Source organism: Myxocyprinus asiaticus, chromosome 32 (genome assembly GCF_019703515.2).
Source record: "Myxocyprinus asiaticus isolate MX2 ecotype Aquarium Trade chromosome 32, UBuf_Myxa_2, whole genome shotgun sequence".
Taxonomy (NCBI): Eukaryota; Metazoa; Chordata; class Actinopteri; order Cypriniformes; family Catostomidae; genus Myxocyprinus; species Myxocyprinus asiaticus.
In genome coordinates this window covers 18,868,741-18,895,191 of record NC_059375.1, presented here as the reverse complement: position 1 = coordinate 18,895,191, position 26,451 = coordinate 18,868,741, and the positions used below count along the sequence as shown (strand labels likewise).

At 39.9% G+C, this 26,451-nt stretch overlaps 1 protein-coding gene across 1 annotated transcript; it reads right to left on the bottom strand.

Annotated features, from left to right (window-relative positions):
* muc13b (mucin 13b, cell surface associated) lies at nt 1-26,451 on the bottom strand. The gene is made up of 12 exons (XM_051667455.1): nt 26,286-26,451; nt 13,796-14,725; nt 13,270-13,389; nt 9,901-10,007; nt 9,654-9,709; nt 9,265-9,395; nt 9,018-9,140; nt 8,853-8,898; nt 8,589-8,626; nt 8,379-8,466; nt 8,077-8,269; nt 1-639 (listed from the first exon to the last, which is right to left on the bottom strand). The coding sequence occupies exons 1-12, from the start codon at nt 26,341-26,343 to the stop codon at nt 484-486; spliced, it is 2,046 nt and encodes a 681-aa protein (XP_051523415.1). The 5' UTR covers nt 26,344-26,451; the 3' UTR covers nt 1-483.

Sequence of the window (26,451 nt, the reverse complement as noted above, 5' to 3'; positions counted from 1 at the left end):
AACTGAGTGATGAACAGTGCTAACATTAACATTTAACAGCATTAAAACCATTATATGTCATAAACATGAAAAACATAAAAATATTTGACTTCACAACAACTGCTGAATTATAAGCATGAATATGTTTTGATTATTGCTGGAAAAACAAACAAACAAAAAAAAAATCTATAAATGTTAAGGACATAACTTGCATTCAAGAAGAATCTTTTATTTTATCCAAATACTTCTTTAAAACAAAAAGCATATTAAAAAAAAAAAAAAAAAAAAAAAAAAAACTTAATGTAATACCACAAAATGTAAAAATGGAGGAATTCTGTTTGTTATAGCTGTATTTAATTATTCTCTGCCTTGAAACTGATTTTAACCTTTGAAGTTTTGGCCATAAAGAAGTAAAAAAATAAAAATAAAATACAAAGTAATACAGTCCAAGTGAAGAAGAAACAAAATCATCCAAATGCAGGGATTTGTCCTGAACATGTGATGCTAATATCTGCGCATTCTGTCATCATCTTGCCGATAGTATGAGTTTTGCAATCCCCTTGAGCCATTTTCCACTCCCTTCACACCATAGCCAGAGTATGCTGGAGGAACTTGACTCTTGTAGCTCACCTCGTCATAGTCATCATAATCAGTGTAACGCTAAAAAAACACAAACAATGTTAATTAACTAGCAGATACTTTTATCAATCAATGAGATTAAATCTACAATATATATGAAATATTTTATAGTTTGCAATCAACTCAATAAGACAAAATTGTTGACACCAATAAACTTAAAAGATTCAGAATTTTGAGTAAGCCACCACTCAAATTCAGAGTAAAAAAAGGCATATTGCAACATTCAGAGGCGAATTCACCAAACAGTTCCGTCATTGTACAATTTACACTGTAAAATGTGATAACCTGCAACTGATCTGTTACTGATCTAACCCTTAAAATGACTTTTGTTGGTGTAACCTAATGTATTCAGGTTGATTCAGGGATGTTAAATAGTATTTTTGACTGGAATAAAACAGGTTAATTTAGACATTAACACATGAAGCACATTTTTAACATTGTACATTTTTCCTTATTCACAAAAGTCAGCACTATTTGCCTGTTGCAATGAATGGTGCGCTTTGACCACCCAAAGAACGCTACGGAGCCCCCAAGAGGACAGGCCGGGAATTGTTTGTCTGAAATAGTTTTGCATGACCTCGGAATAAGCTTTGCATCCCCTTGCAATAGTTTTTCGTTCCTTCGCAATAAGTTTTGCATGCCCTTGCAATAGTTTTGCGTTCCCTTACAATAAGTTTTGCATGCCCTCGCTATAGATTTGCATTCCCTTGCAATAAATTTACCATGGTTTTACTACAGTAACCATATTTTAATCATGATATGAAACTATAGTGATAATACAGGAAAATGAAACTATGGTACTAAAAATCATAATTTTGTGGGTATAATAGTTTTTTGTTTGCAAATACCATAGTTAAACTATAGTTATTGTACCATGAACTAACATTAACAATGACATTTTTTTTATTAACTAACATTAACAAAGATTAATAAATACCATAAAAAATACATTGTTAGTTAATGACACCTAATGCATTTGCTAATGTTAACAAATGTAACTTTATAATAAAGTGCCTCCAGTACTGTAGACTGTAGTAACCATAGTTTTTGGTGGAAAACATCCTGGTTACTTGCGTAACCTCCGTTCCCTGATGGAGGGAATGAGATGTTGTGTCGATGTAGTGACACTAGGGGTCACTCTTGGGAGCCCAAAACACCTCTGGTCTTTGATAAAAGGCCAATGAAAATTGGTGAGTGGTATTTGCATCGAACGGCCCTTTGGCGAAAGATAGAGACAGGCTAGCCCAGTCGTGGGAACCTTGGGCACATAGCCCGGTCGGTGTCTCAGGATCATGTGAGAGTAGCCCGGACCGAACTCCAGGCACGTTTCACTGACAGAGAACGCTTGCAGTTCTCCTACCCTCTTGATGGAAGTGAGCGCAGTCAGGAGGGCAGTCTTCAAAGAGAGTGCCTTAAGCTCAGCTGACTGCAAGGGCTCAAAGGGGGCTCCCCGTAGACCCTGAAGAACTACAGAGAGGTCCCATGAGGGAATGAGGCATGGTCTGAAGGGATTCAACCTCCTGGAGCCTCTCAGGAACCTGATGATCAGGTCGTGCTTCCCAAGGACATACCATCCACTGTGTCATGGTGTGCCGCTATAGCACCGATCCGACTGCGCATCTCTGGGGGTCTTCGCGTCGGGAAGAACACCACGTAGCAAACAGACGCCTAAGCATACAGGCGCCTCATAGAGGGGGCCCTAGCCTGAGTAATCGTGTCTACCACCACGGGTGGTAGGCCGCTTAAGTCTTCCGCGTCCCATCCAGGGGCCAGACATGGAGATTCCCGAGGTCTGGTCACGGGTGCCAGATGGTGCCCCATCCCTGAGAAAGAAGGTCCTTCCTCAGGGGAATTTGCCAGGGGGGGGCTGTCGCGAGGAGCGTGAGTTCCGAGAACCATGTCTGGGTTGGCCAGTAGGGTGCTACCAAGACGACCTGCTCCTTGTCCTCCCTGACCTTGCACAGGGTCTGTGCAAGTAGGCTCACTGGGGGAAACGCATATTTGCGAAGTCCAGGGGGTCAGCTGTGTGCCAGCGTGTCTATACCGAGAGGTGCCTCGGTCAGGGCATACCAGAGTGGACAGTGGGCCTGTGCCTGCCCGAATCGACTGAAAATCAGCTGGACCACCTGAGAGTGGAGTCTCCACTCTCCCCTGAGGGTAACCTACCTTGACAGCACATCCGCTGCAGTGTTGAGGTCGCAGCGACTTGAGATGCGCAGGGGCTCCAGAGGAGGAGATGGCGGATGAGTTGTGACATACAGCGGGAGCACAGACCACCTTGATGGTTGACATATGCTACTGTTGTCATGTTGTCTGTCCAAACTAACACATGCTTGCCCTGGATCAACGGCCGAAATCTCCGCAGGGCGAGCAGAATTGCCAGCAACTCGAGGCAGTTGATGTGCCAACGTAGCAGCGGGCCCGTCCAGGAGCTGACGGTTGCGTGCCCATTGCATACAGTGCCCCAGCCTGTTTTGGAAGCGTCTGTCATAACCACGATGTGCCTGGAGACCTGCTCTAGGGGAATGCCTGCCCGTAGAAATGTGAGGTCGGTCCAAGGGCTGAAGAGGTGGTGACAGACTGCCGTGATGACCACGCAATGTGTCCCGTGGCACCATGCCCATCTCGGGACTTGAGTCTGGAGCCAGTGCTGAAGCGGTCTCATATGCATCAACCCGAGCGGAGTGGCCACCACTGAGGATGCCAAATGCCCCAGGAGCCTCTGAAACAGTTTCAGTGGAACCGCTGTCTTCTGTCTGAATGCCTTCAAACAGGTCAGCACCGACTGTGCGTGCTCATTCGTGAGGCGTGCCGTCAACGAGACTGAGTCCAACTCCAAGCCGAGAAAAGAGATGCTCTGAACCGGGAGGAGCTTGCACTTTTCCCAGTTGACCCAAAGCCCTAGTTGGCTGAGGTGCAAGAGCACCATGTCCCTGTGTGCACACAACACATCCCGAAAGTGAGCTAGGATTAGCCAATCATCGAGATAGTTGAGGATGTGAATGCCCACTTCCCTTAGTGGGGCAAGGGCTGCCTCTGTGACCTTGGTGAAGACACGAGGGGACAAGGACAGGCCAAAAGGGAGGACCTTGTACTGATACGCCCGACCCTCGAATGCAAACTGCAGGAAAGGTCTGTGTCGAGGTAGAATCGAGACGTGGAAGTACGCGTCCTTCAGATCTACCACCGCGAACCAATCTTGATGCCGGACACTCGCTAGAATGTGTTTTTGCGTCAGCATCTTGAATGGGAGTCTGTGTAAAACCTGGTTCAGTACTCGCAGGTCCAAGATTGGCTGCAACCCACCGCCTTTTTTCGGTACAGTGAAGTAGGGGCTGTAAAACCCTTTCTTTATCTTGGCCGGAGGGACAGGCTCTATCGCATCCTTCCATAGGAGGGTAGAGATCTCCGCGCGCAAGGTAGCGGTGTTCTCTCCCTTCACCGAGGTGAAGTGGATGCCGCTGAACCTGGGCGGACGCCTTGCGAACTGAATCGTGTAGCCGAGTCGGACGGTCCGGACCAAACATCGCGACGGGTTGGAAAGCGCAAGCCACACGTCCAAACTCCGGGCAAGGAGGACCAAGGGGACAATCTCCTCAGACGTACCTGTGGGTGGGACCTTGCGGCGGGGTGAAGCCTGAGGTGCCACACCATGTCGTGGCCGTGCTGAGTTCAGGGACATCGAAGCACTTACCTGGCTCCTTGTGACCACCCCCAGAACAGCCTGGGACAGGGGAGGAAGAGGCCTGTCCTCGTGACCCGTGGAGACTGTCACATCGGGGCGGATTTTTGCCACAGCTGGGCACACAGGGGCGGGGAGACCGCCGCTGGAATGCCAAACCTGCCAAAATGGAATGGTGGACGGTGGTCGTGATGATGGCTGTGCACACTGGATATGTGACCCAGGGAACAAGGAAACCACTCTTGCTGAACTCTTGGGTACCGCAGCCACTTGGGCATGCGGCGCAATTAAATGCAAAGGTAACAAAAGATTCTCCTCCCGGCCCTCCACCGGGGAATGGAGTGGTCTGCTTACCAGCTCCAGAGCAGCGTGTTTTGTCGTCCTTGGGTCGCCCGTCTCAGGGGCGCTTCGAAGCCTTTCGTGGGTTCTTGGCAGCCGACCGTGAGATGGGTGGCATCTGCTTCTTGCGGTGGGCGGTGGGCTGTGGCAGAGCCGGTGAAGTCACCGCAGGGGAACGCCCTTGGCGACGAGCAGACGGGGTGCGGGATCTTGAGCTGCGCCGGGGCAGGATGTGCCGGATAGCCTCCATCTGTTGCTTCACCACTGAGAACTGCTGGGTAAAGTCCTCGACGGTGTCGCCGAACAGGCCAACCTGGGAAAGGGGGTGCCAAGGAACCATGCCTTGTCGGCCTCTCCCATCTCGACCAGGTTGAGCCAAAGGTGGTGCTCCTGGACCATCAAGGTGGACATCGCCCGCCCGAGAGACCACACTGTGACCTTAGTCGCCTGGAGAGCGAGGTCGGTTGCCAAGGGGGGAGAAGCCACTGAAATGCGCCTTCAGATCCAGCAGATTTGAATGAACAGTTGTGGGAATTCAGCTCAGTGAGCATCGACCGTTCGGCTCCGAAGAGAAAATCTGAATGAGTGGTTGCATACCAGCTCCTTTTATACCCGTATGTCCAGGGAGTGGTATTCAAATACCACTCGCCAATTTTCATTGGCCTTTTATCAAAGAACAGAGGTGTTTCGGGCTCCCAAAAGTGACCCCTAGTGTCACTACATCGACACAACATCGAGTGAGTGACAGATAGGGAACATGTTTTTTTCTATAGTAACACTGTAGTAACCATGATTGTTTTATTATTATTGATTTAATTTTTTGGACGAAAATTTTATGTTACTTTCGTAACCTCCATTCCCTGATGGAGGGAACGAGACGTTGTGTCAATGTAGTGACACTAGGAGTCACTCTTGGGAGCCCCAAACACCTCTGATCTTTTTTTTAAAAGGCCAATGAGAATTGGCGAATGGAATTTGCATGCCACTCCCCGGACATACTGGTATAAAAGGAGCTGGTATGCAACCACTCATTCAGGTTTTGTGCTGAGGAGCCGAGATAAGGTCCCGGCCATTTCAGCAGGTAGTTCAGCGTTGTGGCAAGAGGGACACAACATCTCGTTCCCTCCATCAGGGAATGGAGGTTACGAAAGTAACCATGACGTTCCCTATCTGTCACTCACTCGACGTTGTGTCGATGTAGTGACACTGGGGGTCCCTATACAAAACGCCACAACTAACTGAACTGTGTTACGTGAACTGGCGGTGTGTGACGGGCAGACTGCTGTATGCCTCGTAGCCAGCACACCAGGCCATCACGTAACCTCCCCCAACATTCTTTATGAGCGTCGAACAGTCCTTCAGGAACAAATTGACTGCCAAACGAATAGGTGGACAGGCTAGCCCAGCCGAGGCCTCTTTTCCTTCTCTTTTCTCCCCAAAAAGAGTGGAATTTGTTAACTGACTGGGAGCCCTATGTGTCTACATTGGGGGGGGTGTCACTCCCAAGGGGAAGACACCGCGGAGACCACACCTCACCCAAAAAAGGGGGGGAGGTGTATTTTGAGTGGAAATACCGAGCCTTGTCGGAAGTATGTCATGTGGAGAGGTCCCTTGGTAGGTCCTACCCAAAGGGGGAGGAGTTTCTACAAAGCATGGTGACCGGGGCCAGAGGGGCCCCTGCCCAAGGAGGATGCAGTTTACCGACAGGGAAATGATTTTGCGGAAAATTCACATGGGGTTGACTTCGGGGGAACCAGCACATGCAGAGCACCTACCTCAGTACAGGGCCTCATTAGCACACTTACTGAGTGGCAGCGAGTTTCTCCACAAACTCAACTGCCACAGGGCTAAGGAGCATAGTCATCCAGGGATCACAGTCTGTGAACACTACTGAGAGTCAAGAGCACACATCTTCCCCTGAAGGGAGGGGAAAGGCGCTATATGCAAGCAGTACACCCGGCCAGTTGTCCCGGAACTTACCTGCTCGTGCCTGCCAATACTCGGGATGAGACCGGCTCAACCCGGAGATTGTAGAACCATGCAAAGGTGTTGGGTGCTGCCCAGCCTGCTGCTCTGCAGATGTCTGCCAAAGAGGTGCCACTGGTCAGGGTCCAGGAGGCCACCACACTCCTGGTAGAGTGGGCTCCTAACCCCGCAGGGGGTGGCATATCCTGAGCCTGATATGCCATTGTGATGGCGTCAATGACCCAGTGGGCGATCTTCTGTTTGGAGACAGCGCTTCCTTTCCGCTGTCCACCAAAGCAGACAAAGAGCTGCTCTGAGCTTCTAAAGCTCTGCGTGCAATCCAAATAGATGCGTAAAGCTTGCACCAGACACAGCAATGCCAAGGCTGGGTCTGCCTCCTCCTGAGGCAGCGCTTGCAGGTTCACCACCTGATCTAAAAGGGGTCGTGGTAACCTTGGGCACATAGCCCGGTCGGGGTCTCAAGATCACGTGAGAGTAACCCAGACCGAACTCCAGGCACGATTTGCTGACAGAGAATGACTGCAGGTCCCCTACCCTCTTGATGGAAGTGAGCGCAGTCAGGAGGGCAGTCTTCAAAGAGAGTGCCTTAAGCTCAGCTGACTCCAAGGGCTCAAAGGGAGCTTTGGAATCAAACGACCGCAACCAGGAATAACACACAAACGGAAAGGCATCTTTAAAAAGACGCATCTTTAAAAAGACGTTCCGTATGTGCCACTCTTTCAGAAAGAAAATATACTCTATTAGAATATACTCTTTTTAAATGTTCTGCCGAAGCACCCAAGGGCATTCTCTGCAAACCACAGATGCAGAGGGGAGAAGCCGCTGAAATGCGCTGTAAGATCCAGCAGAGAGAGGTGAATGAACTCGGCAGATGAATGCAGCTCAATGAATAGAACCGCTCGGCTCCGAAGAGAAAATCTGAATGAGTGGTTGCATACCAGCTCCTTTTATAGCATGCAAATTACACTCGCCAATTCTCATTGTCCTTTTAAAAAAAAGATCAGAGGTGTTTGGAGCTCCCAAGAGTGACCCCTAGTGTCACTACATCGACACAACATCGAGTGAGTGACAGATAGGGAACCACGGTTTTACTTTTGTAGTAACTATGAAAAGTAAGTTAAGTAACCTTTTTTTAATTTTTTATTGGCAGAAACCATGGTTTCAATACAGTATACAGTATACACATAGTAACCATGGTTTTACTATAGATTACCCAAGGTTAATCTTGTGGTTACTATAGATTTACTACAAATAACTACAAATACCATTGTATTTGTAGTAAAATCAAAATAACCACAACATTATGATTTGTATAACTATTGTGATGGAACGCAAAACTATCGCAAGGGAACGCATATCTATTTTAGAAGAAAAAAAAAATCCTGCCCTGTCCTCTTAGGGGCTTTGAGGCTGTTAACTGAATGTTGTTTAAAATATAAATTTGTGCATACTGCTTTGTTCTCTGAGTGATCTTTGGTCACCAGTGCCTGAGTGCTCCCACTATTGGTTGTCTCCAGATTGGCAGGCTGCCAGCCGGCAGTAGGGTTTGCCCGGGGGATCCTGGGAACTCCCGCAGGTTTGCGCATTTCAATATCCTTATATGGACTTAATTCTTCTTTGGATGAGGATTTTTCCTTTGGATTCCTGCAATGGTAAATGTAAACACAGAAAAAAATGTGTGTTTCATGTATCTGCAGAGTGTTTGTGTAAATGATTCTCATTTGACATGAATAAGCTGTCATTGAAACCTTACCTGCAGCTTACAACTATCAGGGACACCATAAAGATGATCAGAAATCCACCCAACACACAGGACTCCACGACCACGACCAGAAGATATGCTGTAATGGCAGTGAATATGAATTACTGTATTCACAGACTGAAATGTAAATGTTCCCGGCCACTCTCACCTTAAAGTAAAATGATGATGGAAACTATACGTATGTTATCAGCACTGACTTACGATCATTGCAGTTGAATCCAGAGAAGCCAAATGGACACCTTAAATAAACAAAACCCCTGTTAGTGATGCTGTGCTAAAACCATCAAAGTACAATATGATCCTAATTATGCCACTATTCATTATGTACAAATACATATTTTTTTTAAAAAACTTCACACTACATTCTTATGACATTTTTCATGAAATAATCCTGAAATATTTAATGTAAGACATTTATTTCACATATTGATGTAAAAAAAAAAAAATCTTGATGCAAGTGCCTACGTTTCACAGCGTTGTGAATCAATTGCCTGTTCCCCACTGGGACAAGCTGTAAAGAGAGAGGAGCAAAATAATACAATTATGAGAACCTGAATGATTTGAACTTCAGCTTACAAAACAGTGAGGAGCAACTGAAGGAAACAAAGATACATGCTTAAAGACACTCACAAATGCAGGCCTGAGATGTGATTTGGGATCTGATGTACCCTTCTTTGCAACTGCACGTCGCAATACCATCACCCGTACAGTCTGTGGTGGTATTGTCACAGAAAGCAGTACACACATTTTCTTCTGTGAAATGAGCATGATCAAATTTACAATAGTGAGTTATTATGCTTCTTTCTTATGCTTGAAATGGTTAAATTGTTTAATATTCTTGCAGTAAAACAGGTGAAAAAAAGCTTTAGGCACATACGAGTAAATGAATCGGCATTTGTAATGACTTTTTTGTCAATTGCTTCATCAATCTTGGCTTTAACTGAATCCGTTGTGGCATTGGATGAAAGTTCATAGAAATTCTGCACTTCTGCAATTATACTACCAGCACTGTAATGGTGGGTACAAGGAAATTATCATGAAAAACACATACATGGTGCAATTTATATGAAATAATACCTGTGAGAAGACACTGCTAACTGTAGCGGCCAAATCAAAACTTTTACTTCAAGTCATAGACTAATGGTAAATGGAAATTATTACTTGCAACAACATTCAAAGGGGTAAAAGACACATGAATCATGCCTCTACTGCTTAATGTTACTTACAGAAAACAAAAGTCTTGTACTTATAAAAAGTGGTACTCACCTTAGTTTCAAAACGATGGAATTAATGTAGCCATCACCATTAAGAGCTTGTGCCAGCTGTATTTGGGTTGAAAATATAGAAAGAAAAACTATTTGAGATCAACTATTTCGTACTTTCAAACAAATAATTATATCACCTTTTTTTTTTTTTTTTTTTTTTTTTGCAAAGCAGGAAAATTGGATTATCTCTAAATTGACCCATTAGGATTGAATCCCTCAACAGATAAAAAAGAAATTCAGTCTCTGACCTCATTTTGAATTCTTTCAGCTGTTTCTCTAAACAGTTGTGACGTTTCATCAAACATTTCCATTTGAAAATCATCTTTCAAAGTTAAAGAACCAGGGAAGACTTTTGCTGCAATTGAAAAAAAAAAAAAAATATATATATATATATATATATATATATATATATATATATATATATATATATACAATTGTTTTAGTTGCAAAGTATAATATCGGAATTAAAATTTGAGTGAGACGTTTAATTAAAAAATGTAAATGAATATCAGAATTTCTTAGTTTTTGGTATGTCCCCTTTTGCTTTAATGGCAGCAGGCGCTGGAGCTATCATGGACTCCACAAGTTTGTGCAAATATTGATGATTCATGTTATTCAGCATGATTTGAGAATGTTCCAAAGAGCAATTACTGTACCACTTCAATGGAAATCTTTTGTTCAAAGGACTTAACATGGTCAATGTAAAAAAAAATTCTCATTTGATTAGTTACCTAGAAATTATATAAGTCATAATGTATTTATTTATTTATTTATTTATTACTTTTCAAATTCCTAAAACTTTCTGTTAATATGTATAATAGTCAATCATTTCCCTGGAAGTTGCTCTTTCAATTATATTTTCAGGTCACATGATAGCAGATGAAGTCTGATTAATTTGTTAATCAGGGCCTCATTTCTAAAATGTAAGAATGATTAGGTTTGATCCTAAATTCCATGGATTTGATCCTACATCAAAAGCGAAGAACAAATCAGGATTTATAAAGGCAGAAACTAACAAACTTTTTGAAAGTTTTTTGTGCTTACGTTCCGGTGGGCCAGTGCGCACTGACTTGATTTATGTTTTTATTTGTAGTGATGCAAATTTGAGTCAGTGACTGACTGAATTTATTAATAAATGAGTGAGCATGTTTACGTGTACAAGGCAAGTGTAAGATACGGTATTACTGTATGCAATATGTCAAGCCCATTTTTGGAGTGAGGAGGATAGATGTACTTAGACATAGCTAAATCAATATACAGATGGTTATAAAGCACCGTAAACATCTCATATTTAAAGCTCTCCTAAATTTTTATTTTTTTATCAATTCATCCTTCAGCCTCTTGTCTGTTGTTGTTGAGGACATAAATAAAAACGAATGATTTGATTAAAAAGCAACGTAATCAATGGCAGGAGCGAGCAGAAGAGAACAGTGGGAAAAGAACGCTCATGTAGTTTATACAAAACACGATTGCTGTGTAGACCAATGTTTACCAACCATTTTTCAGTCACTGCACCCTTCGAGAAGTTACAAAATCTTGTGGCACTCCGCTCCCCCCTTAGATGACGGATTCTGTCATGATTACTCAACCATATATTGTTCCAAGCACATAAAAATTTCTCTCTTCTATGGAACACAAGAGGACATGTTAGGCTGAATGTTTTTATAATAATATGTTTATATAATAATTAAATAATTTTCTTTCCATACAATATAAGTGAATGGTGACTGAGACTAACACTTTGCTTAACATCTCATTATGAGTTCCACAGATGACAGGAAGTCATATGGGTTTGTAAAAACATGAAGGTGAGTAAGTGATGACAGAATTTTGAATCTGAGGTCAACTATTCACTGTATTTAACACCGCCTTAACACAATAGGTAAATTACTTGAGAAGATGACCAGAAGTTTCGTACAGAGATATTTTAATGACTTTGTGTTGTCTCTTAGATTTTCATGAGCACAGAGGCATATCAGTATGTTCACAACGTGACGGTAAGATCTTGTGGATTTATTAATGAAGTACACTTGTATTAAAATCTCCCCCCTCTGCTTCCAGTTGTTATGAAATCCAACAACATTTTAAAATACTCATGATCATTTTTGGCAATAACCTATAAATCCACTCCGCTAGCTAATTACACTTTGACATCAACACCATAGATATCTATATAGCAACCGCTTGAACAGAAGTTCCCAAAAAAAAATTTCAAGATGGCTTAGCACTAGTTTCTTTGGCACATAAGGTGAATAACCTTTAAGAGTTCAGTGGTATCCCTTTTAATAAGTCAATGCCCTCAAGTTTAAAGTTGACAGAATGCACTGAAAATCAACAGATGAAATCCTGAAAGAGGGGACCTCGCTGCTAAATTAGTTTATGTTTATTGAAAATAAATAATAGTATGTATATTAAAGATAGTTAATAAGATTATATTTTGAAAATTATATTATTAATATTAAAGTATTTATATTATATAAATTGGTACACAGGCCTGCTTATTATTAAAAATGATCACAAGGCAGAAGATGAGAAATGAGATGAGAAATATACCAGGTGTTTAACAGGATGATGAAGTATTGTTTTAAGGGTTACTCTTCACCCTGCTGCATTCTGGTAGCATTATACACAAAGCACTTTTGCTATTTCTGCCTTTGTTGTCAAAGGTGCTGTAATATGAGCGAGCACCATGATGTGATGAGACAAAACTAGACTGCTCCAGTGTCGTGCGCTTGCAGTGTAGACAGTTTCATTGGTTATAAACAGGAGTTGTATCATCACACCACTCGCTTGCAGAGTCACGGTATAGCAACTCACTTCTTTGGCTTACTACGCGCTCGTCAAGCATCCAATGAGCTGCGGAATGCTGTGCGTGAGAGAGTTAAACATTTTTTAGAATGTTTTTATGCATTTTTGAATTTTAGAAATGTTTGAAGGATTTTTACACTGCACCCCTGATCTTGCAAGATGACACTCCAGTTGAGAAATGCTGATGTAAACTATGCATATTTCATTATATGTAAAAGAGCATGTTAACCTCTTTTTGGAACTAGTTTAGCAAGAATATGGACATTGGTTGAAGAATGGATTTATTTTTGATAATGAAAATGAACAACTGATGATGAGTTGCTGAATATGCTGCATTATATGAGCAGACAGCGGTAGCTGCACTCACTTTTTTAGAAAATCTTGCCAACCGGCCACACAAGAACATTATATATGAATGAATGAATGAATGAATTATTAATGAAGAAATGAATACCTGCGCATATGCTTTTATTGTATTCTCTGTCATCAAATTAGAATATTTGTGTTTGCTGTTCTGTAGATCATGCACTCGTTCATGTGTGCATATTTTTTAAATGAATTGCAATTTATAATGTGGGATACATTTAGATGTTTTATAAATCATTCATAGGAACATTTATGAAATTGTTGTATGTTCACATTTAAGATCATTTTACAAATGTCTTAAATGAGGCCCCAAGTTCTTGAATAACTAAGCTTAATTGCTACCCACCACACTGCTTTATGCTTGATTTAGGCATATTACTGTAGTCACAGGGTTTCATACTTCTGCACTGATGAATGATGACTCAGATGTGGACCAGTCATACCTTGAGAACAGCCTCTTACGTTGTCGTAAACCAGCCCAGTCCGGCAGATGCAAACAAAGAAGCCACCATGACGTTCATGACAGATACTGTCTCCGATACAAGGACTTGAGGAACAGGGACCTTGTTAATAAATAAATAAATATGGTTATTTTATGAGGATTACTTCTAATCTGAAAACTGAGGGGCCAAGTACAGGATCTTCATTAAAGGTAGTTTGAAATTTTAAGATTAGAGTTCAATTATAGTCAAATTCAGAAATGAACAAGTAAGTAAATCAGAGAAAGTTCCAAAATTTAAACAATGTTACAAAATATAAAGTGGAAAAGATTTAGATATACAAGCAAGCTAGTGGAAAGCTTTTCTTTCTACAGTGTTTGTGCAGGCCTACATCTAGTTGCTATAATCCTGTTCTTAACTCCATAAGTGTAAAATAGTTCTTCACTACTTTTTCTGTAAATTATTATTAAAAATGACTATGTAGCCTTTGGCCTGCTGCAGGAGTTTCTGACCATGGAGGTGGGAGTACCTTGTGTGGTAGTGGTTGTGGTGGCCTCAGTTGTGATGGTGAGTGTCCCAGGTGTAGTACCAGATGGAGCAACAGTCATGGTAGGACCAGGTGGAGCGACAGTTGTGGTGGGACCAGATGGAGCAACAGTCGTGGTGGGACCTGGTGGAGCGACAGTCGTGGTGGGAGCAGGTGGAGCGACAGTTGTGGTGGGAGCAGGTGGAGCGACAGTCGTGGTGGGAGCAGGTGGAGTAACGGTCGTGGTTGGAGCAGGTGGAGTAACGGTCGTGGTTGGAGCAGGTGGAGTAACGGTCGTGGTGGGACCAGATAGAGCAACAGTCGTGCTGGGACCTGGTGGAGCGACGGTCGTGGTGGGACCTGGTGGAGCAACAGTCGTGGTGGGACCTGGTGGAGCGACAGTTGTGGTGGGAGCAGGTGGAGTGACGGTCGTGGTGGGAGCAGGTGGAGTGACTGTTGTGGTGGGAGCAGGTGGAGTAACGGTCGTGGTTGGAGCAGGTGGAGTGACGGTCGTGGTGGGAGCAGGTGGAGTGACGGTCGTGGTGGGAGCAGGTGGAGTGACTGTTGTGGTGGGAGCAGGTGGAGTAACGGTCGTGGTTGGAGCAGGTGGAGTAACAGTCGTGGATGGAGCAGGTGGAGTTACGGTCGTGGTGGAACCAGATGGAGCGACAGTCATGGTGGGACCTGGTGGAGGGACATTCGTGGTGGGAGCAGGTGGAGTGACGGTCGTGGTGGGAGCAGGTGGAGTGACAGTTGTGGTGGGAGCAGGTGGAGTGACAGTCGTGGTGGGAGCAGGTGGAGTGACAGTTGTGGTGGGAGCAGGTGGAGTGACAGTCGTGGTGGGAGCAGGTGGAGTGACAGTTGTGGTGGGAGCAGGTGGAGTGACAGTCGTGGCGGATTCAGGGGTATCAGCAGCTGTCGTCATACCAAGCACTGTCCAAGCAATAGATCAAACAATACATAAGTATCTATCTTAATTCAAAACTATTGTCAAAAAGAAAACTATTGCAGTTAGAAGAATATGTGGCACAAGACATTTGAAGGTGAGCTGCAAGTATGTCACCTGGGTTGCAAAACATATGTCTCAAATAAGCATTCAGCTGTACTATTCTATCACTCACACAGCTGGTAAAATTCTCACTACACCCACTGCCAAATCCAGACAAAAATATCAAACAACACATCTTTGTTTTCTCTTATTTTTCTTCACAGTACACATTTTGTCTTTTGTTTAGGCTCATTCTAAATTTCTCACCATCCTAATCTTTCCATTGAAAAACAGAGATTAGTCGAAAAGAAGTGGAACCCACAAGAACATGATCAGCTATTGACAGAAACAACAGGGATGCTGTAGCTGATTTAACAATTATATAAGGCAGCCAGCCCGAGGTTGCTTTACGAATCTTGCTGCCAATTACGCTATTACTGTCAGTTGCTTCAGATACAAATGTCTGCTGAGTATGGCATGTTAAAAGACCAAATTAAGACAATAATAGGTGTAATGTGTATAGGCAGGGTTGGGGAGTAACGAAATACATGTAACGGGATTACGTATTTAAAATACAAAATATAAGTAACTGTATTCCACTACAGTTACAATTTAAATCATTGGTAATTAGAATGCAGTTACATTCAAAAAGTATTTTGATTACTGAAGAGATTACTTTGCATTTTATTGTCATTTGTTTCATTTAATATTTAGTCCTTTCAGATGGAAAACATTTATACATATAATGATGCGATCCAAAGTGCATTTGAACAGCGGTGAAACACTTTCTTATAATGTGTTACATTCATACAAGCAGAAACAGAAGTAATTTTGAAGTAAGTTTGGAGCAGAAGAAATAGAAATAAACCTTGTGTAAATTGTCAGCTTTACGCTAAGCTAAAATGCTAAAATGTAAAACCTTTGATATTAGTGCAAAAATCCTATTCTTGATAATAATTTTTGTATTGTTTTCCCGTAAAAATATCTAAAAATCCTTAAAACAAGATCAATTTGATTTATCTTGTTTTAGAAACAACACTGCATAAGATATTTAGGTTTTTCAGAGAATGTCTTTTTTGTCTTACTGTACTGGCAGAGTTTTTATAGTCAAAACAAGTGAAAAAATCTACCAGTGCTGAAGAAGTAATCCAAAGTATTTATAATACGTTACTGACCTTGAGTAATCTAATGGAATATGTTACAAATTACATTTTTCAGCATGTATTCTGTAATCTGTAGTGGAATACATTTCAAAAGTAACCCTCCTAACCCTGTGTATAGGTGGCTATGCAGGATAACAAAAATGTTGGAGGAATTTAAATCTAAGGATGGTGGTGTGCTTCATGAAAAAACTGCTTTGCAATCAAGCATATTTAAGTCCAGTAAATTCTAGAGTCTGAGGCAATTAGCATGCCATATCTAGTCATATCAGTAAGCAATAATAATTGAAAAGCCCATAAAGCAAAAAAAAAGAAAAATGGTAAAATGTTAAGGACTTTGAAAGCAATAAAAGTTACTCAAGTACTGCGGGATGAAGATAACAGCACAAGGTTAACTACCACACTCAGTTAATCAAGAATAGAATATAACTTGCCAAAATAACACAATCCAAAAATATACTAATATATGTTTTTCCACACCTTTAAATGTATAAATAGATACAACACTATAAATACATTTATTTTTTAATAAATGCAATGTATCATCATCATTTACTGTACTCAAAATATACAAAAAAGCACTTAATGCAGACCCTTGATGGCTTCCTGAAAGCTGTATTGGCTTTAAAACTTTTTTTTAATGAAATGACGAATTTCAAAAGGGAAGATGTGTATATGAAAGTTTACCACCATTAAAATAGGGACTTTAATATGTTACTTTGTTGTTTATATGTTAAGAAACTCAGTGGTGATAGCACACACAACTGATTTTCTAAGTGTCAGCACACTGAGAACTGCTCAGAGGTTAATGTTTAATAAACTAAAGCTTATCACTGAAATGTTCTTCTAAATCCCTTAACTGATATTGACTGTTAACGAAGAAAATACAACACATTTAACCATCATATCATATTTTTAAACATTATATAATATATTTAGTTGTATACCAGAAGAACAATCTGCAGCAGATTGTTTCTTTTAAGCAAAACTCCATCCTTTTTATCACCATAGACTCTACTGCAAAGTAGGCTTTAAGTTAATAGTGTGTTTCCTGGTGGATTTTTGCCAGAAAACCTCAACATAAGCTGGGAAGGACCACACATTCCATATATCGCGGACATTGTTTTATATGTTATTCTCTTAAAATAGACATAATGAAAAGGCAATATTCTGTAAGTGAAAAAGGGGCCATATATCACTTGTCTAACATTGTCCAAAAAAAAAAAAAGTAATAGGGGGTTCTAAAATGTTAGCACTGTGGATAAACAGACAGGTTTCATCAGAGACTCATAAAAACAGGACAGCCCACTCATTCTTACAAGTGCATTGTTACACCCCTTACTATTATCTCCCTCTCACAAATATGATTTAGACGTATGAAATGGCATGCCATGGTTTTTCTCGTATAGCCTTAAAAGATGTCAAAGCATTACAAAAAATAGAGGTCAAATTCAGGATTCTATATCAAGCCCAGCTTCGAATATCTTTTCAAAATGAAATCACATTTGATAATCCATCAGAAGTACAGGCATTCTATGAGCGACAAGTTATGAATGTAGCGGGACCCTCTGAATCCACCGAGTGAGCAGATTCTCCTAATCAGGTCTCCTAATCAGCAGACTTCCGAGTGAATATAAGATCAAACATGCAGCATTTAATTTTACTTACTCTTATTAATATATCTTTTTTCTCTCTCATTATATACTTTTTCTTATGAAATACAATTGCATCGGACTGTATGAGGGAGATGGATACTCGCCGTCTTGACAGCCACATGGACTTTATAGGTCTGAGTATATGAAAATAAGCTATTATAAACTGAGTTTTCAACTTAAGCGTGAGACAGTACAAGAATTACTGGTTTGAGTTAAACATTCAAATTTCTCCATGTATTAATGATAGGATGTACAAACAGGAGATATGTGTCGGAATTCATATTCTGCTGCATGTCCTGGTTGAGGAGGCAAATAAAGAAGAAACTGTGAAACAAAATATGGCATTCTTTATTGGGAACTTGGAAATGTAAAGAGTTTAACAGTACTTGATATGGTTCATGCTATTTGTTTTATGTGTTTTTGTTATTTGTTACTTTCTATATATCAGTGCTTAAAGGGAAGCTGTCATTTCATATGTTAAAGAGCAGTATTTATATTGATTATCAATGTATTTATGCATTAAAAAAACTTCAATTGAATATGTACAGTATACAAGATAATAGAACAAACAGTAATGAGTATACCATCTGATTAACCTCCTGGAATTTAAAAGTTAATGGACCAGTGAAAATGGCTAAAATATTTTCACACCTTAAATGTCTCAACACAGATATTGCTCTTTTACAAGAGACACACTTAACTATTACAGATCATTTTAGACATAAGAAACCCTGTGTAAGACATGTATTCACTCAAATTTCAGTGCAAAAACTAAAAGAACTGCTATTTTAATTCACAAATCATACAATTTACTGCTACTGATATTATTCCAGATACATTTGGTCGTTTTGTCATAGTTTCTGGCACTCATTATCATACACGTGTTGTAATCACGAGTATATATACTCCAAACAAATAAGATCCACATTTTGTACAAAAGCTTAATGCATCTATACCTATTATAAACTAACAATATCTAATACTATCAGGGGATTTTAACTGTGCAATTAATCCAAATCTTGGTCGTTCTAATAATCCATCTAAGATGGCTACAGCTCTATCTGTTTTTATGAATCATATGGGCTTTGTAGACCACTGGCGCTTTCTCTTTCCTACCTCTAAACAATACAACAAACAAAATGTTTTTTCATCATACATATTCCAGAATAGATTATTTTTATAGACAAATCCATTATCCCTTCAGCCAGAGAACTTGAATATTCTACAATAGTAGAATCTGACCATGCACCTGTATTACTGGTCCTCTATTTTGCCACTACATATAATGGACTTACTTCCTGGAGGTTAAACACATTGCTGCTTGTAGATAAAGATATTTTATTTTTGTTTTCAAATTTAGCAAAGGCAATTGACACTTTTCTTGAAATAAATACAACTCCCTTGATATCCCCATATTTGGTTTTGGGAACATTAAAAGCTGTTATAAGAGGGAAATTTATATCCTACTCTTCACAGTTAGAAAAGTTAAGAAAAGAAGAAGAGTGAACACTTATATCAGCTATAAAACAAGTTAGATAAGAAGAACTCTATATACCCCATGCCAGAATTACAGGTGCATCTCAATAAATTAGAGTGTCATGGAAAAGTTCATTTATTTCAGTAATTCAACTCAAATTGTGAAACTCGTGTATTAAATAAATTCAATGCACACAGACTGAAGTAGTTTAAGTCTTTGGTTCTTTTAATTGTGATGATTTTGGCTCACATTTAACAAAAACCCACCAATTCACTATCTCAAAAAATTAGAATATGGTGACATGCCAATCAGCTAATCAACTCAAAACACCTGCAAAGGTTTCCTGAGCCTTCAAAATGGTCTCTCAGTTTGGTTCACTAGGCTACACAATCATGGGGAAGACTGCTGATCTGACAGTTGTCCAGAAGACAATCATTGACACTCTTCACAAGGAGGGTAAGCCACAAACATTCATTGCCAAAGAAGCTGGCTGTTCACAGAGTGCTGTATCCAAGCATGTTAACAGAAAGTTGAGTGGAAGGAAAAAGTGTGGAAGAAAAAGATGCACAACCAACCGAGAGAACCGCAGCCTTATGATTGTCAAGCAAAATCGATTCAAGAATTTGGGTGAACTTCACAAGGAATGGACTGAGGCTGGGGTCAAGGCATCAAGAGCCACCACACACAGACATGTCAAGGAATTTGGCTACAGTTGTCGTATTCCTCTTGTTAAGCCACTCCTGAACTACAGACAACGTCAGAGGCGTGTTACCTGGGCTAAGGAGAAGAAGAACTGGACTGTTGCCCAGTGTTCCAAAGTCCTCTTTTCAGATGAGAGCAAGTTTTGTATTTCATTTGGAAACCAAGGTCCTAGAGTCTGGAGGAAGGGTGAAGAAGCTCATAGCCCAAGTTGCTTGAAGTCCAGTGTTAAGTTTCCACAGTCTGTGATGATTTGGGGTGCAATGTCATCTGCTGGTGTTGGTCCATTGTGTTTTTTGAAAACCAAAGTCACTGCACCCGTTTACCAAGAAATTTTGGAGCACTTCATGCTTCCTTCTGCTGACCAGCTTTTTAAAGATGCTGATTTCATTTTCCAGCAGGATTTGGCACCTGCCCACACTGCCAAAAGCACCAAAAGTTGGTTAAATGACCATGGTGTTGGTGTGCTTGACTGGCCAGCAAACTCACCAGACCTGAACCCCATAGAGAATCTATGGGGTATTGTCAAGAGGAAAATGAGAAACAAGAGACCAAAAAATGCAGATGAGCTGAAGACCACTGTCAAAGAAACCTGGGCTTCCATACCACCTCAGCAGTGCCACAAACTGATCACCTCCATGCCACGCCGAATTGAGGCAGTAATTAAAGCAAAAGGAGCCCCTACCAAGTATTGAGTACATATACAGTAAATGAACATACTTTCCAGAAGGCCAAAAATTCACTAAAACATTTTTTTTTTATTGGTCTTATGATGTATTCTAATTTTTTGAGATAGTGAATTGGTGGGTTTTTGTTAAATGTGAGCCAAAATCATCACAATTAAAAGAACCAAAGACTTAAACTACTTCAGTCTGTGTGCATTGAATTTATTTAATACACAAGTTTCACAATTTGAGTTGAATTACTGAAATAAATGAACTTTTCCACGACATTCTAATTTATTGAGATGCACCTGTATATAAGAAGAGACTGAGCCTTCAAGCAAAGCTCAACTTGCTTTCAACAAAGAAAGGCAGAAATACAACTGCTTCATACACATACCACGGTTTATGAACACTGAAAAAAGGAGATTTTGGCCCATTAATTGAAATGTAGATCTTCATCACAGCTTATATCTAAATTTCAAAATAGTTAGCAGGAGTTTATCAATGACTCTATGCAAATTAATAACATTTTTTAATATATTTTTATTCAGAATTAGATTCATCAGTGTCACCTCTAAGTATACATCTAACTTAGCTCTACCTGAAATGTAAAAGGAGTCACTAGACCTTGGAACCTTAACAGAGGCCACCATTAGTTTGAAACCTAAACCAGTGAAGGATATAACAGAATTTGGCTCTAACCACCCAATATCTCTTTTAAATGTCGATGCAAAAATACTAGCTAAAGTACTTTCATCTCGGCTGGAGAGTATTATAATGGATTTAATATCCCCTAACCAAACAGGATTCATGCAGGGTCGCCACTCTTTCTCTAATATCCATCGCCTTCTTGGAGTGATCTAATGATGTTCCTGAGGTTGTTATTTCCTTGGACACTGAGAAGACATTTGACAATATGGAGTGGTACTATTTGTTTGAAACACTGAAAATATTGGGTTTTGTGTCTCATTTTATTAAATGGATTATGTTGTTATATTCTTCTCCAGAAGCATCAGTTACAAAAAATAGATGTCGCTCTCAATACTTTACGTTAACTCGAGGAACAAGACAAGGTTGCCCATTGAGTCCACTATTATTTACCCTTGCAATAGAATCTCTCTCAGCTGTACTTAAAATGTCTACAGAAATACAGTGCATAAACCGCTGGGATACTGAACACAAATTGTCACTTTACGCAGATGATCTTCTTCTTTATGTTTCCAGTCCAATACAATGCACCCCAGTAATTGTGGACCTACTTCAAAGATTTGGCTCATTCTCTGGTTATAGGTTAAACTTGGCTAAAAGTGATTGTATCTCAGCATATCAGCTCTCCTACTTCCTCTAAAAGAATTTCCATTTAGGATAAACAATTCTGGTTAAGTACTTGGGGATAGTGGCGGACAGGGCCAATTTCTCTTCCCAGTCCACCCCTGCCTGGTAATTTCATTAACTGGCAAAAGCTGAGACTCACTAAACGTAAACACTTTTATATAGAGTGTTTGCATCATTTTCTGATCTCTCCAGAAAATGTAATTTACCTAGCTCTAGTTTATTTAGTTATTTTCAAGTTCACCAATTCATTCGTAACAGTTGTTCAAACTTCCCCAATATGCCACCACTCTCAGGAGTAGATATTATTTTATGAATAGCTCCTGCATTGAAAAGGCTTATATCGTGGATTATGTAAACCATAAAAATAAAAAAAATGCAAAGAAGTGTCATTAACCAAAATAAGGGCAAATTGGGAAAAGGAGTTGAGGGACAGTATAACAGACCACGTATGGGAAAATGCTGCGAACTGGGTAAATGCTAGCTCATCTTGTGCTTGTTTGGGAGTGGTGCAAATTAAGTACTGAACCGTGTTCATCTATCTAAAGTTAGACTTTCCCAAATGTATTCTGATGTAAATGAGACCTGCAGTAGATGTCACAGAGCTGCTGCTTACCTAACTCGTATGTTTTGGGCATGTCCTGTACTCAAATACTACTGGACCACAATATTTGCCACACTTAAAGAAATAGTTCACCCAGCCTTATTTTTTTGAACGAAGTACTCAGAAATCAAACAGAAACATAGAGGAGGCAACAGGCAGCCATAGTCACACCATGTCCTAACCTGATGGCAAACGACATGCGATGTTAGTCTATGTTAACCAGAGTTTTTGTCCTAACTAGCCCTGACAAGCGACGGTACATTCTATTGATCGCTTGATTTCTATTTTCAGCACTGTCCACTGTGAACTGCCACCGGTCCAAAAACTTTCAAAAAATAAGGCTGGGCATAAAAATGAAGTAATTTCTCGACTACAAACTCTTCAGACATGTTTAGTAAGTTCTGTTCTCTGTTTTGTGTGCAGCTGTGTTGTGTTCTGTTGTCACTATCGCTGTGGCAGACCTGTTTTTAGATAAACAAAATGAGTTTTCGCTTGAATGGCCCAATGTCATAAGGGGGCTGCATGAACTGTTGCTTTCATGCCCTATCATGAACGTGCACAGGATCAACGGTCGGACAAACTTTTCACTAAATAATACATTCGATTTCGGATTGTTTCTCACAAAACCTTATTGTATGGTCTCATAACAGTCATGAGCCTCATGGAATAATTTATTAGACTTCTGAATTATACTTTTATGTTCTTTTGAAGCTTGAAGAGGTGGTCACCATAAACTGCCATTGTATGACATTACAATTTCTCCCTTTGTGATTAGAAAAAGAAAGAAAGTCATATAGGGCTATAACAACACAGGTGTGAGTAAACAATGACTACATTTTAATTTTTGTGTGAACTATCCCTTTAAGAATTTAGTATTATATTAACAGTATTGCATTAACAGCTATTTTTTGGAGTCGTTGAATGCACTGAACCTAAGCAACGTATATATAAAGATGAAATTGTCTTTGCTTCCTTATTAGCTAGACGAAGCATTTTATTGGACTGAAAAACTTCTTAGTACCCACCTAAAACATCCTTATGGCTCAATGACCTTATGATGTTTTTGAGCTTGAAGAAAATAAAATACACAATTAGAAGCTTCTCATTTGATTTGGATCAAATGGAGCTGTGCATTCTCATATGTAGATGGTCTTAAAAGTCTTCTGTTAAGCAGTGGCCATTGCTGTCTGTTATCTCAAGGAATGAAACTGCATAGCATTTGAGCTTTTTTTATTCATATTATTATTGTTAATTTATTTATTTATTTATTGTTATCTTATTATAGAAAGCTTTCATTTATTTGAAGTTGTATTTAGTTTATTTTTTTGTATGAGCAATTTGTGCAGAGGGATGGGTAGTGGGCTGCGCAGTGGCGATTTTAGGGGGTGGCCTGTGGTGGCCTGGGCCACCCCTGAAATCTCATTGGCCACCCTGTGGCCACCCCAGAACTGATTGGTAGTTCATCATGTTCATCAACACAAGAACAAAGAACCAATAGAAACACCTGTCAATCAAAGATGACATCTCAAGTCATTTGTTGATTTAGAGCCACACTGACCCAGGGTCAGTTTTATATTTCTGACCATTATAGTAGTGGTGGGACTGAAGCTGTGTGAGCTGATCTTTGATCAGTGGGGGGAGGGGCAGGCCGTGGGTGGCCAGGCAGGTGCCGCAGGTCACGGGCAGCGGGCGCCAGGTCTGGAGTATAACGGTCGGTCAGAAGCACGAAGCTGACATGAGCTAGCGTCCACCTCCAACTTCCAATGAGTTGATGACGTCGATTTGTGGTCAAAAAGAAAGCTGTTATTTGAGAGGTATGTTCATCTAATCCAACGTTTAATTTATCCTGAATTTCCATGTGAATGTGAAAATATTTTTTCATTGTTACAGTAGCTAGGTTAAAGAGTAAGCTAGACCCTACACCACATTTAGCATGTTATCTTTATATTGACATGAAATATGAAATGCCATGTTTTCTGATTTAATGACGGAGGTGTGTAAAGCGTTTTACAGATGTATATGTTCAATAGCTAAAGTTATATATATGGCTAACCTGTGTGTGAAATGGAAGGGTTTGTGCTGTGACTGTACTTTAAATCTTTACATTAGTTATTTATGAGCTCTTTATGTGTATTATTGGTCAGTCAGACCAATAAAATCTTCAAAGTTTTTATACCTTATTTGACATTTTAAATATGCAGAGGCAGAGCAAATTGCACTTAAATGCCGCAAATGATTTGACTAACTATTTTATTTGGTAATATTCAAAGTAATTGAAGCTATCAGAACATGTGGAAAATAAACCTGAGTAGACACTGTAAATAGAGTTTTGTTTTTTACTGTATTCAGAGCTCAATCTGCAATTTTGGGGTTTCCAGACAGACACCTATAAGTCCTCGTACCCAATTTAACAATATTTCTGCTGGACAGTGCAGTTATAGCTAATAAATGAATGAATAATTGATTGAATGATTGATTGAATTGCGCCTCAACCTGTACTTGTATCTTTATATGATTATACACTATACCTGATGTTATACGCAGATTAATTCTCTACAATGAGAATAGCTCTTAAAAATGTGACTGACTTTTCCTAAACAATTACTGATTTAAAAATAACCAGAGATTCCCAGAAACTGTAATAGGTTGAAATAGAACAGAAATAGAAAACTGTCGTCAAATGTCAAAACAACAGTCTGATACTGAATACAAACAATTCAGTGAATGCTAACATGAGTTTAAGAATTCATTTATTCTACATGTGTAGATGTTGAAGCAAAGCAATGCGATATTTACACATTTTGATCATGTGCCACTCATAAAGGTTCTCCCGGTATCGCCACCCCACACTAGGTCTGTGCCACATCTTGGCCACCCCAGTAAAAATGTCCTGGATACGCCACTGGGGCTGGGATGTAGTGGGAATATAGTGTCTGAGAATTGTTGGATATGTACTGATAATTGATAATTAATAAAAAATGATAATAAAAAGAAATAAAGAAAAAAATAAAGTAGGAAACTGTCAGCAAATTTCTCTACAATGATTATATTATAGTCAATTGCTGTAGTAAAGGAGGAAAAAAATTTAATCAGTGCTCAGATATTTCTGTCCAGAGGAAACATCAAAATGCTTTTGTGGATTATCTCTGTTCAAGGCAAGCTTCAATTAAAACCAAGAGAATTAAAATGAAACCTTGATTTGCACATTTAGTTGGACCATTTAGAAAGAATGAGGGAAAACACACCCTGTGTAGTTTTGTAAGAGTAAAGTTAAGCTTTAGATTTTCAAGGCACACCCTCACCGAAAACTCAAATAAATGGCTTACCAAGTTGGGCTGCCTATCTACAGATAAATAACAGAAACCCCCAGTGTTCTTCTTTATACATAATAATACAAAGGAAAAGGCCAAGACAGGAAAGTCCTTAATTGATTTAGAACTATATAAATTATTTCATAATGGCAAAAGTTGACAATTCTACTTCTACTAATATATGTCTGAGTATTCTTTAAAAATAAAGACACAATGCAGAAAATTAAAAAAAAAAACATCAAAGAAACTCAGTGGTGATAGCACACACAACTGATTTTCTAAGTGTCAGCACACTGAGAACTGCTCAGAGGTTAATGTTTAATAAACTAAAGCTTATCACTGAAATGTTCTTCTAAATCCCTTAACTGATATTCATTGTTAACATAGAAAATAATTAATAATTATTAATAATGATTCTGCTAAAAATAAATAAATAAATAAACGTTAGCAGATTTGACATCTAAAATCACGATTTAATTATCAAGAAAATGATGTCCATAGAAAAGAATCTAAACGAGTTTTTGTATGGTTATTGGCTAAATACAACATTCCTTCCAAGACTCTCAATTCTAGCATTGATAATAGACGAAAGAAACACTCACTTTCTTCTGCAACAGCCACTAAGCAAAAAATCAAAAGCCTCTTGAGTGGTAAATTCATCTTCAGATGTTCAAATAGTTCTTCAGTTATTTTGAAAGAGTAAATACAATACGTATGAAAAAAGAAAAGAAAAGATGATCTAGATCTCCAAGTGAGATGTGGCTTTGC

Coding starts and splice junctions, on each gene's coding strand:
- muc13b (XM_051667455.1), bottom strand. CDS start 26,343: ATGAATTTACCACTCAAGAGGCTTTTGATTTTTTGCTTAGTGGCTGTT. Junction 14,726..26,285: donor AGTGGCTGTTGCAGAAGAAA/GTGAGTGTTTCT, acceptor TTGCTTGGACAG/TGCTTGGTATGACGACAGCT. Junction 8,899..9,017: donor CACATCTCAGGCCTGCATTT/GTGAGTGTCTTT, acceptor CTCTCTTTACAG/CTTGTCCCAGTGGGGAACAG.